Below are 19,347 nucleotides of genomic sequence, written 5' to 3'. Positions count from 1 at the left end.
GAAGAAAGATCCCTTCTATTGACTTCATTCATGCCCAGAGGCCGATTGATATTAATTAAGACAAGTTCAGTCTACTCGAGTTGAATTTTATTTCCTATATCTCATGCAATGACATGACACTTCATGGAGCATTAACACTTCGTGTTTTTAATTGCTCTTACATCGTACATGACGAATTTACTTTTTGTCCCTGCCCGGTGAACCTTTATTGAAGAACTAGAATAAAAATTGCATCGTAATTGTAGTTCATGTCGTGTGCAAATTTCATAAACATAAGGGGGGGGGGGGGGGGGGAGTGAGCCCCCCGTGAGCTAAAGAGGGGTCACCGACCCACTGAAGAGGCATCGCTCAGAAGAATATTTTGCCCATCATTACGATGAACTTCTGCCACATTTCAAGGCCCACGTGACGTTCTTGCGGCGGCCTTCTTGCTTCACACTTCTTGGCCGCATTGAAAAGCTCCAGGAAGTACTTGTACTGCGAGGGCACGCAACATCAAGTGGCTGTAGAGAGCAGCTGTTTTACTCAGACAATACAAAAGCGCCTTGCTCCATCCACCAAGAAAGTAAAGGTTGTCGTTGTAGACCAGTCTGTACCCTCAGTGATTCAGAATAGCTTAGCTGGCTGCTTTTTTTTTTTTTTTTTTTTTTTTTTTTTTTTGCACCAGCTAAGCTACGATGGCCTGAAGTCGTTCTTTTTTTTTTTTTGTTTTTTTGCTGGCTATGAATGGCTAATTCAAAGGCTTTACATACGATTCGTTTGAAGTTATATAATATACATTTTCTTTCAAAGATTGTTAAAGATACTTCAGCGCGGTCTTTTTGGTGGATTGAACGGCTGGTGTAACAATGGTTGGGTGGTAGAGGCTAAGTGGCTATAAAAGAAAAATGAAATTAGCTACGCAGCCTTTTTATTTTTAATATAAGGGCACTACATTGGTTTGTGAAACGGACGGTCTTCGGCACTGATGTAGAGTGCGGTTTATAAAGTTTTTGAATAGACATTTGTGTTACGAAACATCGATCGTGAGAAAAAAGCGCTCTTGAGAGCACGCAAAGTTGGCTTTGCCGCACTGCACATTGCTACATTGGCATTCCTGTGCATGGCATAGTTATTGAAATCACGCAAGTGTCCTCTACGTTACAAAGCACGTTAATTGCGTCTGTATTTCACTCAAGCGGTGCCATTTTATTAGTGTGTAGCGTGGAAAACCCAGCTTGAAAAGCTTCCAGAACTGTTTTCTTAAGGTTTGATATCACCAACCATGATGCTGTTGGTGAAATAAAAAATAAAATAAAAGATAGTGTCGCCTTTAAGCTTGGCAGCCTTCCGCTTCTCTACCTAACCCTTCTACAGAAGACAAAGTGCAAGACTGTTGATTAGCCAGTTTTAGTTTCTAATCGTCTTTCTAATGTACTCTGTCCCATAATTACTGTACGCCCTACCGTACAACCAACCTGCACAAACTGCATGCGCGGTTTTGCGCATGCGAACTAAAAAAAGTGGCTGTTGAAGAATAATGTCAAAAATACTTACCGGCATAGCCGTAAATGCTTTTCCTTTCTGGAAAGAAAAAGATGAAGTGAAAGCAGTTTACATACATCTGCATCCTGTGGCAATTTCATAACGAGATCATGGTTGACTAGTAATAAAAAGAGTGTTAATTTAACGTGAATGCATTGTTAATTAAAGTGTCAAGGATAGATTAGGATGTATAATTTTAGAAACAAAATTTTCTGCCACTAACTTTTTAGATAGTTTTAGACAGTAGCAGCACAGCACGAGCTTGCTAACATATAAGCAAGGAAATATTTATTGAAGAATAATATAATGCACATCCTATAGCTGACGTTTATTATACAAAGTAAGCTAAAGGACGGATTTATTATCAAGATTTAGAGGGAGCAGTTACGAAGGCGATTCAGAATGCCAGAATGCTCTTTGCATTTTTGAAAACTTCATTCTTGGGTACAAAAGTTCTCCATTCCTCCATTTAAAACCCTTCCATTATATTGCCTGCATCAGCGCTACAACATCTCTTCACCACAATCGCTTATCTACCCAAGCGCTCGCGTGGTCTTCGAGGCCGAGGAGCCACGAAGTTTACGCTAAAGTGACTAATCCTCTCTACCAGCCAGCAACAACCACAAAGTTTCAGTACGCTGAATCCATTTCTCCAGCGGTCATTCCTCAGTTAAGCTACTTCTTTAGAGCGCAGATTTGGCGCCCGTTCCTGGGTTTCGCGTCGGCGTCGACCGCGTCGTCTTCGTAACAAACTCCGCCCCCCTCTCAGCACCCCAGTTCGAGCCGGCGCTTCGGCAACCGGAGCCTTGCGGGAAGTGGGAGGGGGGAGGGTATACTCAGCGGCGAACGATGGGGGCAGGAGCGCGCGCAGCAACCGGAGAACACAAGAGAAAGAGGGGGGAGGGGGGGGGGGGTCGCCGGATTCAGCGCTTGCAGCGACTGACTGATGCCGTTGCCGCCGCTAGAGAGTCAAGACAGCGTGGCCGCGTACAACACCATCGCCGCCATGCAGAAAGAGGAGGAGGGTTCCCCCCCCTCTTCCTGCATGACGGCGGTGCTCTCCGATTGCCGAAACGCCGGCTCGCTATCAGCAGATCACGATGCGTGCATCCCGTTCTCACTCGCGTGCATCCCGTTCTCACGAACAGTCGCTGCTATCTGTTCGTCGCGCGAAGTTCCTATGGGCCCACGCACTGCCTCCCGCAACCTCCCGATAACTCAACTGCTCTCTTCATTTCTCCGACCACAAAGCTTTTCACGACAGCCAAATACAGTTAGTGGAGTGTTTCTTGAGGAAATACGTGTGAAAAATAAAAAAAAAGTTGTCTAATTGTGCATACGTGTCTTGCTCGAAATCTTTGCTTCAATCTATCCCAAAGATGAAACAGCTGATGAGCTGCGCTCAAATTTCGCATTAGGAAGTAACGTAATCGTGGGCATTCTTTTTTTCTTGAATTAATCTAATAATCATGCGAATGCACCTTAACATGCCATTAATTGTAATTGAAAGAAACTATAATGAAATATAAGAAACACAATTATTCTGTTCGAAAGACAACTGTGCAAGTCGGAAACATATCGGTGAATATTTCTGATAATAGATGACTTTCCGCGCTTAGTTTTTCCGGCTTCTTTTCGACCATGTCACTCAATGGTGAGATAAACTTCAAAACAATTATTCAGCGATTTACCTTGGCTAGGCACGAATATATATACTGAGCAAAAAAATTTGCACTCGTTCACCTAAGCTTCCACCTAAAACAGCGCGCATAAAACACGAAACCACAGAAAAGAGCAGGGCGGACAAGAGCGCTCTTGTCCAGACGGATGCGCTCTTGTCCGTCCTGCTCTTCTCTGTGTTTTCGTGTTTTATGTGCGCTGTTTTAGATAGATCGCTACCAACGAGCCCAAACTTCGACATTACTGAACAGCTAAGCTGTGCTTCATTTAGGTTTGCTTCATCACGTCCTGTCATGTTCAGCTACGTATTTAACATATGTATTAGAATGTAGGAAACCTAATTAAGGCTTTTAGTGCAACATTGTCAGAGGAAACGAAGACGACGACATCCGAAGTGCAACGCGAAATGCTGGCAGCTTAGTGCGTGAAGAATCCGGCTGCCTGTTCAACGTTATCGGCTACTGTACCGAGCCCATCAGGTGAATTGTTTTGCCATATAGTAGTTTGCTGTCTCTTTGAAGCATACAGTGACACTCGTATCCTTATTATTCTGTTTGTCTGTCAAGGGTTCTGTTTGATTGTACCCGTTTTAGCTATGTTATTAGTGTGACACTCCACCATGTCTTCTAAAACTGACGACGTTCATTTTGTAGGTAAAGTTGTTCCATTTGAAAAAAAAAAATGAGATGGTGCAGTGACTTAAGACAACCTACTCTTTGCTACTCTTTGCCTTCTACCTAGAGCCACATTTTTTGAGTGCACTGCGAAACAACAATATCCGTGGTTTTGTTGTCTTTAGTAATGAAGTAAAAGTGCTTGCGTACACCGGTGATTTCGCGTTTTTCTGCATTGATAAACACAGTATTCACAAAACTATAACCATTACTGAGCAGTTTGGCATTGTCTTTGGCGCTCAAAAAAACAGCTCTAAAAGTTCGGGTCTGTTTTTAGGCTCATGGGGAATCGATGCCGACTCACTGTGTTGGAACTGAATGGTCTCGTACGTGTCTCCTTTAAATGGCTTGGAGATCCTCTCCATGCATTTAGGTCTAGTGGGCGTAACTGGACACACCGGGTCTCGGCCCTTCAAAGCTATGCTCTGACTATTGTTTCGCACCGGCTATGCATTTTTGGTCGAGCGAAGGCCTGCAACACATTTCTGGCAACAAAATTTATTATGTTTTGCAGGTACTCCATTGCACGAGGCACTACACCCAAAGCTTTCACTGAACGTTTTCGACGTTCATATGATCCTCCAGGTTTGACCCAATGCGGCCTGACAATATATTAAGGCCGGTTTCTGCTGGTGGACTATAGGTTTGACGCATCTCTGTCGAACAGTTATTTACTCGTTTCTTCGTTTCCGTAATAGCTCTCATCCATTATCAGAGCATCCTTGTACACTAACTTTCTGGACCTTCTTCCCAACTTAGTGGTCTCTTCCAATTTTACTCATCTGCCCTTATTATTTAGCTTTATGAAAGAAGTTTACAATTCAGTGCGTTTTCTGGCAGTCTGCATTTCTTATGAGTACTTACTTTATGTTTCACGCAAACATTTATACAAAGAATTGATGATAACGCTGCTCCCGCCTCCATTTTATCGTTCTGTCTACTCAAATGTATGGGGATACACTGAGAAAAGTACGTAAAATGCCGGTTTCGCTTTGTACTAAAACTTTTTTCTTTAACATTTATGCCGAAGTTCTACCTGTTAAAGTGTGGATCCCCCCCCCCCCCCCCCAAAAAAAAAAAAAAAAAAAAGTCAAAAACAAAAACAACGAATGATTGTTTCTTCTGTCGGCCATGTGATACACCTGAAATCATCGAACACTGCTTTAATGCCTACAAAGACCAGATACTATTTTGGGACGTTCTACAAAGGACACCGAAGAAAGTCTTTTTTTGAATTCTCACAGTGTGTGTTACTTAAGGGCTACCCAACAGCACCATAAACCCTTTGACGTAATTTTTCTCTTTGGACTGCACAGCCTGCGGAAAATGCGCACGCTGAACCGGAATGCTGAGCTTCATTTCCCGCAGTACTAATTTCGGCCAGATGGTGCACCATCTGAGAGACACTTGCGAAGACAGTGACTATCGACCGGACTGGCTCTCATTATTTATGTGTTGTCTTTCTTTGCCACCATTTTAGTGGAGTTATGTTAAGACGTGTTTTAGTTGTGTGATGTTGTATGTTTCAGTTGAACTTGTTCGGCTAGAGGATGGTTACTTTGTAAATAATGTATATAGCTCTTTCCTGCATTTAAACGCGTGTAATAAATACCTTGCGGGGAAAAACATTACAAGGGTTCAACGCTGCTAAACCAAATTTTGAGAGAAAGCATTTGCTGCGGGTGACCGAGCGTTCTTTTCTTTTTCTTCTTCTCAGTCCACATATAAAGCCCCGCTTTAACCAACCAATATGAACGTGCCTTAGTGGCCTATAGGGGTAACTTAAATGCCAGGGTCCTAGCAAGCTGATTCTGACTTAACCGTTCATTGTGAAACGAAAGACCCAAGTTGGCAGCTCCTGCCAGCCCGTGTGTCACGGGCGGTGTGACGTCATAGCGTCACGTGGGTAAGACGTAACTGCGACCGGGTCACGCGAAGGCTTGAAAGTGCGAGTAGTATTGCTTTCGCAATAAAAACGAGATGGTGTAGTGATCTCGCGCAAGAGGCAGCGAAGCTAATGTATTTGCCTCGGTCTGAGGTCGGACCCCACCGCAGATGAGTTTAATTTTTTTTTTTTTTTAGAATTTGAAATGCTAGAGATGGCTTGAGAGCCAACACGTGGAGATTCCAGACTGCGGGGAGTAATCTTTCCGCATTGAAAACAGATTGGTAAACACCGGTGGCACGTGGCTTCTTTTTCTTCTAATTTTTATTCTATTGTCTCCATTATTACATTATTGTTTCACACTGACCAGCAGCACACAAAATTATTCTCAGTGGTTTCCTTGTTCTCAATATCTGCTGGCGCCATTGTTATAATAAACATCGCTGTAGCACTTTAATTAGAATATCAGCGTTGCGGTGCTTCCATTAACGCCTTGGATACTGTCGGGGGCACCGCCGTGACCCTTATGTGACGATGGCTATTTCTGCAGACATGCGCTTTAGTGCTACTCAGTGTTTAACTTACAATTCGTAACTTTTAATAGAACATTTCTCGATCAATGACAGGGGCAGGAACCCCGTCAAGCTACTAGTACAGTAGCTTTTTGTTCCTGCCCTAGTATTTTTTGTACAAAATACTGAATAAAGGATTTGGATTTGGAAATAGTTACCTTGAAATAAAGGCAGTAAGAGCGCAGATTTAAATAAAATTTCTGTGGGTCACTATGTGCGTAAAGTTGTCCTCTTCCTGCCCCTCACTGTTAAAACTGATTTATTATATGCGCACCTCACCGTGCTCTAAGCGAAGCATCTATGCAGTAGGCACACGGTATTGGCCTGACGCCAAAAAGGGTCACGAAGAACCTTCCGTGAGTAAATTTAAAGGAACAAAATTTTTCTGGCCCCCCGGGCCTAGCGTTCATCATTTTATAGAAGGAAAGAACATTGTGTGCTAAATAGTACTCAAGCACCTACTGAGAGAAGTGTGAGCCCTTACTGAGATTATTTTTACAAATTAGCACTACGCACGAGCTGCTTCTTAAACGAGGACACTGAAGAAGCTAGTCATACCGAAGTCAAGGAGAAAATTGGGAAGTTTTATTTTGTTGTGTCTTAAGTGAGGTAAAGAAAGGGTGCTGGTAATTGAAAAAATAATTACTTCTGGCTCACGAGAGCAATTAAACCGTTAATAGGGATTCAACGATCGTCATTCGCATGTATGTTGCGGCTGTTTACCAATTAAGGTGGTGGTAAACCTTATCTCGGCTCTGTTCTATATTTCAGGGCAAACTATACATTCACGGTAACAACATACACACCACTTCTCCCCTGTCTGTGATTCTTGGTGTAGTATTAAGCGTAAATTAGAATTTCTTCTTGAATATGCCATTAGCAACAAAGAACTAGAATAGTAAGGACAACGAAAACATTCGGAAGAAACGAGCTACTAACAGTCGCTACCCTTGATAGTTGATTGTAAACAATACTAATATATATGTATATCATGCTGTCGATAGTTCTTGTGTCGTGCATAGTCCAACAGTGCAATTAATTATAGCAGCTGAATTCGATTCAAATTAAAATCACTGAAGCTAAATTACGAGGCTAACCTTTGTTGAAGGCACGTATTTAATTCAGGGCAGGTGGCTCGAGGAAAAAACTTCGTGGAGGGCACTTAAGACTACTTACGTGCTTTGACTGCGAAAGCTTTAATGTGTCATCATGAGTCCTGCTGTGAGGTTCATTGAGCACACGACATACATATAAACTCGGGCTCGTTCCCGAGCTGTAGAGAAGTGCGTTGCGTAGCCTATTCACCAGCGTGTCTGGCTCACAACCCAAAGGTCGTGTATTAGAATGCCACCTTTAACCAAAGATATTTCTTTAAACTAAATTAATCACTTTATAAAGCAAAATAATTTGAGGTACACGGTGGTCTTTAATTCGCAGGGCGTGTGATATGTTTCAATCATTTTAATTCCACGCGTGACGTTCAGTATAAAGTGAGAGTTCTGTGTTTTAGAAATTTCCTCCTGCGCCAGGTCATGCGGCTGTGGCGTCACCGGGTTTCTGGACACCAATTTTTTTGGACATCGGATATTGTTCATGATTCCCTACATATAATTCTTTTACATAAGAATGGACACTTCGTCCAGTAGGTATAGTGTTCCGAGCCTTACAATACAAGGCTGCCAATTTCAGCGCCTCAGCAGCGTCTGAACAGCACCTGCTCGCGGCGGTTTTCTGCGAAACACTCAATCGGTGGCGAACTTACGAAATCGTTGTGGTGGCTGCGGCACCACGCCAGTACGAAGCATACATCATCCGTGCAGTGCGTCTTGGTCAAGAACTTGCTGAGCAGCCTGCGAAGCTGTGTCGTGATAAGAAGAGAGGAAAAAAAAAACAGCTCTATTTAACGCCATAAACGGTTCACATCTTGCGCATGCGTGCTGTATACACCGTCGTTGAAAGTGCAAGTGCGTTGCTCAATTTTGTAGAATGAAAAAGGATTTCCGAGAAGCCGCCCGGCAGATTAAAAATAAACGGGGGGGGGGGGGGGGATAATAGCGGCACGTAGCTTGCCATATGGCAAGCATAGTATGCGCACCCATCGAGCTCTCGGGTAAAAATATCTAACTGTTAGCTCAATCCTGACCTGCAATTTTCATGCATTTCTTTGCACATGTGTCACCATATGGTGAAACAGATCAGACTTTTCTTTTTTCTTTTTTATGCATGTTTCGCTAATAAGCGATTGCACGTTTTCCGCACTAAGAAGACAGTCTAGCTCCAGAGACAAGTATTAATGAAATATCCTTGTAGATGCTTCCCATGGATGGCCTTAAAGAAGGTGGATATTGTGATTTTGGCAGGAATATAAATATTTGGTTGACAGCGAAAGTCAGGTCAGAGCTCACGATGGCGACACATTGTGCTCAAAATCCCAAGATTACGTGGCAGTCGGCCTTCATGGACAAATCATTATTTATAGGCAGAACTGAATTCAATACAAATGATTACTTCTGCTGTAAGAACCTTCAGATGACCTTCTTTTGAAAATGGTCAGCCTTTCTATTATTTCTTTAAATATTTTGACAACGTAAAATTTCGCTACCTAAATAGGCAGCTATTCCTAATGACAATGACAGGAAACACTGTTATTTGATAAATATTCTCAGCCTTATTTCTGGGACAATATTTGAAAATAAATGAGAGGATAAAGCTGTAGACTTCATAAAACCAATGTACCCGATTTAATTTAGCGCTCGCTGTTTCTTTCCCCGTTGCCATTCACCGTGTCTATGATGTTAGGGTTTGCAGCGGCCGACTACACCACGAGAGCTATGTTCGCATTTCACACAACAACATAAAAAAAAATTTTCCCTGTCATTATGAGCGCCCGAGTCAGTTATACCTTTATTTAGGCAAGGTACTCTCAATTGCAGCAAAATGAGTATGGTCAATAAATACAGCGTCCCTTCAAACAGTCAATAGTGTGTGGACAGGTCGAATATTTCTCTTTCGTATTTAACGTTTGGCAGCCCTTATGCTCTTCTAATTGTCATCGCGCCGATCACTGTGATGCTAAAACTGCGCCTGGACAAGTCTTACGTAAGATCTGATGGACCTCCCAGGCTATGTTTGAAGAACAATGGTACGTGCGATAAGGGTGTAAATTGTTTACACCCATTATTAATTTCCTTTGCTCGCCGCTGCTTTTACCGCCTTGTGTAAAGGAAACAAATAACGTTGGTCAGTTACACACTTCGGTTTTAATATACAAAATATGTTTGTAATCCGCAAACTTTACTACCTTGTTTTCACTTCAGTTCAGTCGTTCAGTCGTGTCCGACTCTTCGTGACCCTATGGACCATGTCACGCCACGCTTTCCGGTCTCTCACTATCTTCCTAACATCACATAACTTCATTTGCAGTGCCTCGAGGATGCCATCTAACCATCGCGATCGCTGCCTACCCCTTCTCCGGCGACCCTCAACCTTTCCCAACATCAAATTTTTCTCCAGCGACTCCTCTCTTCTAATCAGATGACCAAAGTAGCTGAGCTTTAACTTTAGAAGTTGACCCTCCAATGAGCAGTCAGGGTTTATGGTCGACAATATCGACTGATTTCATCTTCTGGCCGTCCAAGGAACTCTCAAGAGTCTTCGCCAGCACCACAATTCAAACGCGTCAATTCTTCGGCGGTCAGCCTTTTTCACAGTCCAACTCTCGCATCCATACACCACAACTGGAAAGACCATAGCACGAGTTATACGGATCTTAGTTGGCAGACTAATGTCTCTGCTCTTTACTAGGCGGTCAAGGCTAACCATTGCTCTCTTGCTCTCTTTCCCAGAAGCAGGCGTCTCCTAATTTAATGGCTGCAGTCTCCTTCCGAGGTAATCATGGAGCCCAAGAAGAGAAAATCTGTCAAAGCTTCCACTTCTTGTCCATTGATGCTCCAGGACTTGATAGGGCAAGACGCCATGATCTTTGTCTTTTTAATGTTCAGTTTAAGCCCAAGCGTCTCACTCTCTTCTTGTACGCGCATCAGAAGTCTCTGGAGTTCCACTTCACTTTCTGCCATTAAAGTGGTATCATCCGCATATCTAAGGTTGTTGATACGTTTTCCAGCAATCTTCACTCCAGCTGAAGACTCGTCCAGACCGGCCTTCCTCATGATGCACTCTGCATATAGGTTAAATAGGCAGGGCGACAGTATGCAGCCTTGCCTCACTCCTTTCTCAATCAGAAACCAATCAGTAAGACCATGCCGAGTTCTGACTGTGGCCTCTTGCCCTTCATCCAGGTTCCTGAGGAGACAGATGAGGTGAATTGGAACTCCCATCTCTTGGAGAGCTTGCCACAATCTGCTGTGATCTAAGCAGTCAAACGCTTTCGCATAATCAATAAAGCAGAAGTAGATAGGTTTCTGGAACTCTCTTGCTTTTTCCATGATCCAGCGAAGGTTGGCAATTTGGTCTCTAGTTCCTCTGCCCTTTCGAAACCCAGCTTGCACGTCCGGAAGCTCCCGATCCACATACTGCTGCAGCCTACCTTGGAGGATTTTCAACATCACCTTGCTAGCATGCGAAAAGGCGCGATCGTGCGGTAGTTGGAACAATCTTTGGCACTACCTTTCTTTGGAATGGGGATGTAAACTGACCTCCTCCAATCCTGTGGCCACTGCAGGGTTGTCCAAATCTTCTGACATAATGTATGCAGAATGTTAACAGCGCCATGGTTGATGTTTTGAAGCAACTCAGCTGGAATGCCATCAATTCCACTAGCTTTGTTCTTAGCAAGGCTGGCTAAGGCCCATTCAACTTCACTCTTCAGGATGCCCGGCTCGAGATCAGTAATCACAACCGTCTTATGTTGGGTTTGCACATTCGGGTCCTTCTTGTACAGTTCTGTGTATTCCTGCCACCTCTTCTTTATCTCTGAGGCTTCAGTGAGGTCCTTGCCTCGTTTGTCTTTTATCACGCCCAGCTTAGCACAGAAGCTTCCTTTGATATCTTTGATTGTCTTATACAGAGCTCTTGTGTTCCTTAATTGGCTGTTGTCCTCAACTGCTTGGCACTGTATGCTCAGGAAGGCATTCTTATCTCTCCTTGCTATTTTCTGAAAATCCGCATTGAGAACCTTGTATCTTTCTCTTTCCCCCATAACGTTTGCCATCCTCCTTTCCTCAGCTATTTGCAAAGCCTCTTCAGATAACCAGTTTACTTTCTTGCATTTCTTTTGCTTTGGAAGTACCTTAGTAGCAACTTCTTGTATTATATCACAAACATCAGTCCACATCTCTTCGGGCTCTCTGTATTCTAGATCTAATTCTTGAAATCGATTCCTCACTTCCACAGCATATTCTAATGGAATTTGATTCAGATCATACCTGAAAGGCCTTCTAGTTTTCTGCGTTTTCCTCAATCGAAGCTTAATTTTGGCAACAAGAAGCTGATGATCGGTGCCACAATCGGCCCCAGGCCTTGTTTTTACTGCTTGTACAGCGCTTCTCCATCTCTGCCGGCAAAGAATATAATCGATCTGATTCCTGTACAGACCGTCCGGTGAAGTCCATGTGTACAGGCGCCTCTTGTGCTGTTTAAAATGAGTATTCGCAATGATCAGGTTGTTTTCTTCACACAAAACTCTACTAGCCTCTGCCCAGCTTTATTTGGCTCGCCAAGACCGAACTTGCCTATAATTCTAAATATTTGTTCACTCCCGACCTTAGCATTCCAGTCTCCTATGAGAAAAACGACGTCTGATGATGGGGTGCGGTCTAAAAGGTATTGTAGGTCTGCATAAAATCTCTCAACGTCAGCTTCTTCAGCAGTAGGATACACATAATTATACGGGCTCACATGCAGTGTCCTGGGCGCCATTTTTCAGAAGGAAATATGACTATGAATTTCAAGGTTGAAATGGTACAGCATATAAGGGCTGCACGATAGCAAAATCGCTATCTTTACAGTCAATACACCATTAGGCGGTTGAAAAAATATCACGTTTTAATGGAGTAAAATGTTAGTTATCTATTTCCACATTAAACAAATGAAACGAAATGCACTCCAGCACACACTCTCGAAAACATTTGTCCCCATTGACTGCTAACGCTTATTTGTTTTCGCTAGTTATGAGCGTTGGAACTATTGTATACACCTTATAATCTTGTCCGAGAAAGGTAACATGTCCTAGCCATGTGCCATACTAGAAAAGCCATCAGTTCTGCCTTATTAGCTTTATAAAAATGTGACTGTGGTACATGACAGTTTTAAAAAAGTGAATATAGAACCCGCCATGTTGAATAGGGCATTCTGATTTCCCGGGGACACTGGTCCGTTATCGGAATACTACTAGCAGAATGCGCGGAAAAGCCCAACCATTCTGTTTTTGAAGCTTGGCGCTACGTACATGACAGGCAATGCATGTAGTAAGAGTAAAACCCCGATGCAGTCTGTGTAGGTGGTTACAGTTCTGTAGTTACAGCTTGGTGATAGGCGCCTTGCCGACTGAATGTACTCGTACAATATTAGAGAAGAAGAAAAAAAAATACAAACGCCCGCCAAGTTGAAAACAAATTTTGCTTATCTGCTGACCTCCCCTGTCACCGTACGGTGTAGCCAGTTTTGACGGCAGAAACATTCTAAAGCAAAATTGATTGGGATAAAAAAAAAAAAAAAGCACTTTCAGGTATAGGCGTGAAACACTCTGTGTTCATAAAGAAATATCTTCTTTTTTTTTTCTTACAGAGGGAGTGGTCTTCAGACGAATGCAGTTCATGAGAGAGCCGAGTTCTGGAGCAGGTCTTCCTGGATGAGGAAATAAAATAGTTGTGTAAGGCACACGTGAAGTCATGATGAGCAAAAATGAGCTTATGTTTATTCTAAAAAAGAATACCGTAGCGCTAGAAACAAAGAGGTACACGAGCATGGGTTGCAAGTCTCGTTTTTACCCTTGTTTTTAAGTCAACAATGTTTAGGATATATGCGATGCCATGTTCATTTCTAGCAATTTACTGTGAAAGAAAAATATTGAGGCTTTTATTAACGGGCTTCAGATATCACACGTCGCGAGAATGTCAACGCACACCATCTTCATGTGGTACATGGCAATTTGCTTATCCCATTTGCTGAAATATATGCGCTGCGCATTGATGTATTAATCCTATAGGTAAAGACGCACAAGGAATTATTTGATTATGCGTTCTTTCATACCTGCATGTCCGAGTTTTCGACATTGAGGTCCTCACTGAACACATTTCCAAACATTCAATGGGTTCAGGTACTAAATGCTTGGCATTTGGCATATTTAGATTTTTGTTCAACCTGGAAGCTTTCATTGCATTTAACTGTTATATTCATCTGCTTCTGCGTACATACCCTGGTTGTCGTCGCAACTTCGATCACTTTTGATACATTTTTGCCCACATTATCTTTAATTATTTTTATGCAAACTGAAAATAATATAAGAATGAACAAAATCACCTTACCACATAAGTCGAGTGGGTCTGATGTAGCAAGACATAACACAGCCGACATAAAGACAGCAGTAACGAAAGTCGCCTTCATTGTATCTCGATTGCGAGACCGCAGAATGTACCGTGTGGATTGGCAGCGATGTTACACGGCTCTAAGAGTGGGCCCTCCACCATAGCCCTTTGACCTCAAGACCGAGGCGCCAGTTGGGCTGCTGATGCACCAAAACGCGTCGTCAACAGGAACGTGGTAGGGCCAACCACTGGCGCGAACCCACTCCGCTGACTTGGACCTTGCTGATCAGGTGGCACACATACTCCTAGTCAGCTGTCACGTGGCTTTAGGCCGGACTCTTCGGATAGAAAAGGCGCCTGTGAGTCTGCCGATAAGTGGAAGGAACGCTGTTCTTAGGTTTGTTTATGTATCCTAGGTCACTGACCTGGAACGCAGCATCCCTAACAAGGGAGCTAGCTCCTGGCTTGAAGGGTGCGCGTTGTTTATGTTCATAGGAGCCCTATGCTCTGACGCCAACACGGGCTTTCGAGTATCTCCAAATAATACGAGTGCGCGCTCCGCGAAGAACAAAACAGGCTGGGACGTACACATCCATGACATGTCATTTGACCATTCCAGTGGCAGCGCCCCACTGGCAAGTGCCTTTGTTACAAATTTCGCCAAGGGGGATGGCCATCCCCATAAAATAAATTCTTATATCTCCCCAGTTAACGCGGCTATAAGTGCGAACAAGATTCCAGACAGGATCATCACGTGGTGCACGAGTAACTCTTATGGAAGTCGACTGTTAAAGTGATTAATAGCAAGCTTTCTTCTTCAGAGAAACTGAAGAGCTTGCTTCAGTGGGTGGTTTAGAATGAGACTCTGTTTATCTTTCTGACGCGATTACCTCGCTTCTTCCCGGGTTCAGAGTTCCCCTTGGGATCTTCAAGTGGAATGCGCCATTAATCAATACTCGGGAAGCAAATTTAATAATTCGAGCGCTAAAACTATGTAGTATTGGGAAGTTTTGGGGTTTTATAACTCTCACTCATGCTTGAAATATATCCGTTAATTTCATGTCAGCGAAATGGTACTTTTAATGCTACCTAAAATAGAAATGAGTACGAGGATGGCAGTAATTAGGCTTCCGGCTTAATCGTATGCGGATGCACAGTGGAACCATTTTGAAAACAGTCATAGAAGCTACTGAAACACACATAGACAAATGTTTTACGCATTCCCTGCAGCTCAAACGGGGTCCGAGCAAGAATGCACAAAGTATTTTGTCGTCGCAAAATTTGATCTTGTGGCTTTTTCTTGGGTATTTATGTTTGTCTTGAAGCAAACTACGCATTTATTACAGAAAAAAATTCATTTAAATTTTTACACGGTTTAAGATTCAAAGTCATGATGACCACTAAAGAGCAGCACCCCGTGGTTCCCCATAAAACTCTGCCGATACACCGTAGTTTACCTGAAAAATTGGCCACGATTACGAAAATGCACGCATTCAACTGTTTGCTCTTTTTTCGCTAAGCATTAAAACTCACTTCTTTAAGCAATAGTAGAGTCCTTTTCGTTGGATTGCTCTAATCTGCTGATGCAGGTCAACTTTAGTTAGAACTATGTGCTCTTCAGTATTACCGGTCTGACGGACACTTGAATCACTCATCAAGTCGTGACACCAGAAAAAAACCTGCGGCTTAATAGATCTTTCAAAGCTGCATTTTAGTACACACAACCGATTTAAACAAAAGCTATCGGCTTCTTTAGACTCGTGTCACCCCACACCGTACAAACATTATAGTTGCGGCCTGCTAACAAACTTTGTTCGCTATAACTTTCCTCTTTCGATTTTAATACCTCTCCTGTCTTCTTCATTCTTTTATTTCCTTTTTTCCTATCTTTCCTTCTTTCTCCTGTTCGTGTGTTGCGTATTTCGCTGTCCCGAACATGCCGTCGACGGCAGAACAGTGCACTTCGCAACCTTGACATAAAGTTAGCATTTAAATTATTTTTCTTTGGTCGCATTTTCATTAAGCTAACGAATAATGTTATTTAGTCGCTCTCACCAACTGCCTCCTTGCTGACTTGATGAGGTTCCGATTTTGTCACACTGGCCTGAGCGGATGTTTGATAGCCTTCGACAGGTGTAAAGAGACAGTCATCAATCAGCCTAATTATACGAACAGTGTAAGAAAAAACATGATCAGTTGGCCTTATGTTGTTTTAGCAGCGGCCGCTACCTTCCTCATCTCATGTGCCCACTGACTCCCTGTCCTGCCAGCTATGATTTGCTTTCCTCACAACCCACCCTGCTACATTAACGGGCCGTACGCTACTTTCCGTTTCAATAACACGCGCTGCCCATGACCATTTCTTCTTTATTTTAGCTAGAATGTTTCGAATCGTTTCTGTTCTCTAGCCCACTCTGCGCTCTTCCTTCTTAACAGCATCCCTGTCATTTCCCTTCCCTTAGCGTACTCCGTGGTAATGAATTTATTTTCAAGTATCTTCGTTACCCTCCACGTTTTTGCTCATTGGATGAGAACTGATACAATAATTGTGCAGTTTCCTCTTGAATGATGCTAGCTACTCATCGTGACATCAGAGAACATTCCAAATACACTCTTCTTTGTTAGTCTGCAAGCCGTTGGCTCTTTTGATCCGGACCTCCGATGTCCACCTCCTATTCTACCACTTACAATGCTTCACTTGCCTATCGTGAATTGGTACTAGTTTATCAGATTTTTGAAGAGTGTTTTAATTTGCTTCGTACTACATTTTAGTCCCACAGTTCTTCACCTGTGTGGTCGTCACTATTCATCTACAATTCGTCGCCTAAGCTTCTTATGAGGACAACGTTATTGTCAGGTATAAGGTCACCAATGTATTCTAAATTGGCTTTTATCCTCGCCTCTGCTTAATCTGATTTTCTGAATGCTTGCTGTCAACAAGAGTGAATAGTAGCATAAAGATCGCGTCTTCCTGCGGGTTATGGAAGTAATAAATAAAACTCCACAGGATTGACTATGAGTAGCCTGATGGTTGCACTGTTCTTCAGAAACATCGTCATTATGTGTAACCGAGTCCATTTCGACAGGAAGTTCTCAAGATTCGATTCTCCCGCAAAGCCTTCAACTTTCACTCTAGAAATACTTTCAATAGCCGCTTGTGTCGACACGGGTAATTATTAGCCCAGATAGCTTGGGCTAACAATTACATGTGTCGAGGAATTTCGATTTTTGAAAATGTTTGAAATGCGTAGCATTTTAGAAACCGCACATGGCATAATAAAGGCATTGCTGGCTAACGCAAGGGCTCAGTAATGAACTCGCGCACAGCAAAGTGAGCACGTCATCTTGTCTGGTATTATCACTGGCGTACGCCGAGATGTGTTATCTCGACTTTGTTTTCGCGGCCTGCAGCGCCTTCTTCGGTGATTATTGGTGATCGCAGTTGTGAACCGGCATGGCGATAATGTAGCAGGCAGTGCAATCAGTGCGGTGGCGCATGCTCTGATGCAGGCTATCTTAAGCCAAATGTTATCGGTAGGCGTCACACGTTCAGGCAGCCCGTTCGAGTGCTCTAGACAGACGTACTGAGGACCGTACATGGCCTACGGAGCCAGGTAATGCCCCTTCCTGTCCTACAAACAAATTTACAAGTTAAATCATGGTTTTATATTATGTAGCAAAATTGTTCACGTTTGACAGTTTTATTAGGGAAACGTTCAAGCTTGTAGAAGCGATAGCGCCTTTAACGCCGCTTTTTCATTCAACAATCTTTATACTTTTCTTTCAGTTGGTTATAAGAAAAGAGAGTGCATCATCTGTCTCACTTTTAAGTGCATAACCAAAACGTAATTATGGCAAGGTCGAACCACCTTTTCATTCCTAGTTTTTTATATTTTTCTTTCAGTTGTTTTTTTTTTTTTTGGGGGGGGGGGGGGGAGGGGGGGATAATGCGCAGTATCCATCTTCAGTCAACACCACCTAGACTACTACAAGGCCTGTGCAAGCTTATGTGACGTCATCGTAGTGAGATCATACAGAAAGTTGGCTTCACCCTACACGGTCGCGCTTTTTCTTTTTTTATTACGCTGCTCTGGAGCTACCTGTTGAAATTTTTAGTGCTAGCCAAGGGGGGGAGGGGGGGGGGGAGAACTTTATACTTGTGTTACCTGTGTTATCTAATATTGCCAATCTTATGATGTATATGAGAAGTTTGACACAATCCACCTGGCATTTATTTCAATGGTAGAAATGAAGTTGCGAGGAAATTTTCACCTTCATTCAGAGTTACGTGAATAAACATTAAGACAGGCACAAAATTCATCTGAGAGCCCATTTATTGTTAAATGGGTAGATAAAGCTAAGAATGGTAGGCAGAGATATTGCTCAGAACAGTGATCTTGACGACACTGCTAACCAACTTGTGGTGAATACTTGTAGCTTGTCGTGAATACCAGACCGCTTTCACGGAAGTGCTGGCCACAAAGCTGTAACGTAAACATAAAAAACAATGCTTAAGCTGGGAGCAGCGATTGCCATCAGTATATTAACGCAGCGAGCAGCTAACTCAGCTTTAAACAAGTCATTTACTACGGCAACTACGATCACGTGGCCACTAGCGAAATAAAATTGTTTACATAAGAAAATAATTTAGGTTGCAAAACAATTTTGTTCCGCACTCAAAACAGGACGAATGCTACTCGATTATTAGTAGCTGTGCTGTCCAAATTGTGTACTCTATATGGGCACGCCTACGTTTTAATGCACTGTCCTAAATCAAATAGTGGTGAATAGAAGCCCGAGTATTAGGAAGCAAACATGAACGCTTTCTTACCACAGTGCACTTCATCGGTAATAAGTTTTTCCAAGGCACAGCCTTTGTCTACGCTGCATTTTGAACCGAGTCCGAAGGAAACTTGTACACTTGCGCTTTGATCCAATGGCATAGAGCGACAGTTAAGCGCACAACAACATCCAGATATTGCAGATACCTTGCTCGCAAGCGCCTATGCAACGCGGATTAGGAACACTGCAAACGCAGGCTGAAAACACGCACACTCAGGCCGAGTCGTTCTAGATCGCCTTGCCTGCGTACGCTTGCGCTCGGCGCCGCCGATCTATCCCCAGATCTCACTGTCGTGACGTAGGACTATTGGAGAGGGGGGCTTGCGCTGGCCTTCTCTTAGTCTAGGGGGTGTTGCTTCCAGTCAAGCTTCAAGCTAAGCTCAAGGTCGTCCGGAAAAGGCTCAAGGCTGATTGGATCCAGTGAGGCGAAGCCCGAGTAGTAGAGCTCACACTCTAAAATTAGGTTGTATATGACAGCATCCATATAAAACGAAAGCGCGTTAAAATAGTATGATCATTGGGCATTGAATTAACGTTTACAAGACGACAATTGCCGAGAAGGAAGAAGTCGTCCCAAGCGAAATGGGGTTCGAGGTCAACGCCTCTGCTGACGTGGAATTGTGTAGCTCCTCGGCCTGCTCACACGCTGGTCGGCTAAGTATTGGGTTGCTGGTCCTGGCCTACCC

The 19,347-nt window shown here is 43.2% G+C and overlaps 1 protein-coding gene across 1 annotated transcript; it reads right to left on the bottom strand.

Annotated features, from left to right (window-relative positions):
* Positions 1–80: 80 nt before the first annotated feature.
* Positions 81–13,898, bottom strand: LOC146203953 (uncharacterized). The gene is made up of 5 exons (XM_084603755.1): positions 13,820–13,898; positions 13,078–13,139; positions 8,098–8,193; positions 1,537–1,563; positions 81–477 (listed from the first exon to the last, which is right to left on the bottom strand). The coding sequence occupies exons 1-5, from the start codon at positions 13,896–13,898 to the stop codon at positions 349–351; spliced, it is 393 nt and encodes a 130-aa protein (XP_084459881.1). The 3' UTR covers positions 81–348.
* Between the last annotated feature and the right edge of the window lie 5,449 nt (positions 13,899–19,347).

This window comes from Amblyomma maculatum, chromosome 1 (genome assembly GCF_055883805.1).
Source record: "Amblyomma maculatum isolate TAMU_Amacu chromosome 1, ASM5588380v1, whole genome shotgun sequence".
Classification (NCBI taxonomy): domain Eukaryota; kingdom Metazoa; phylum Arthropoda; class Arachnida; order Ixodida; family Ixodidae; genus Amblyomma; species Amblyomma maculatum.
The sequence above is the reverse complement of the archived record's forward strand: the minus strand, read 5'-3'. Positions and strand labels throughout refer to the sequence as shown.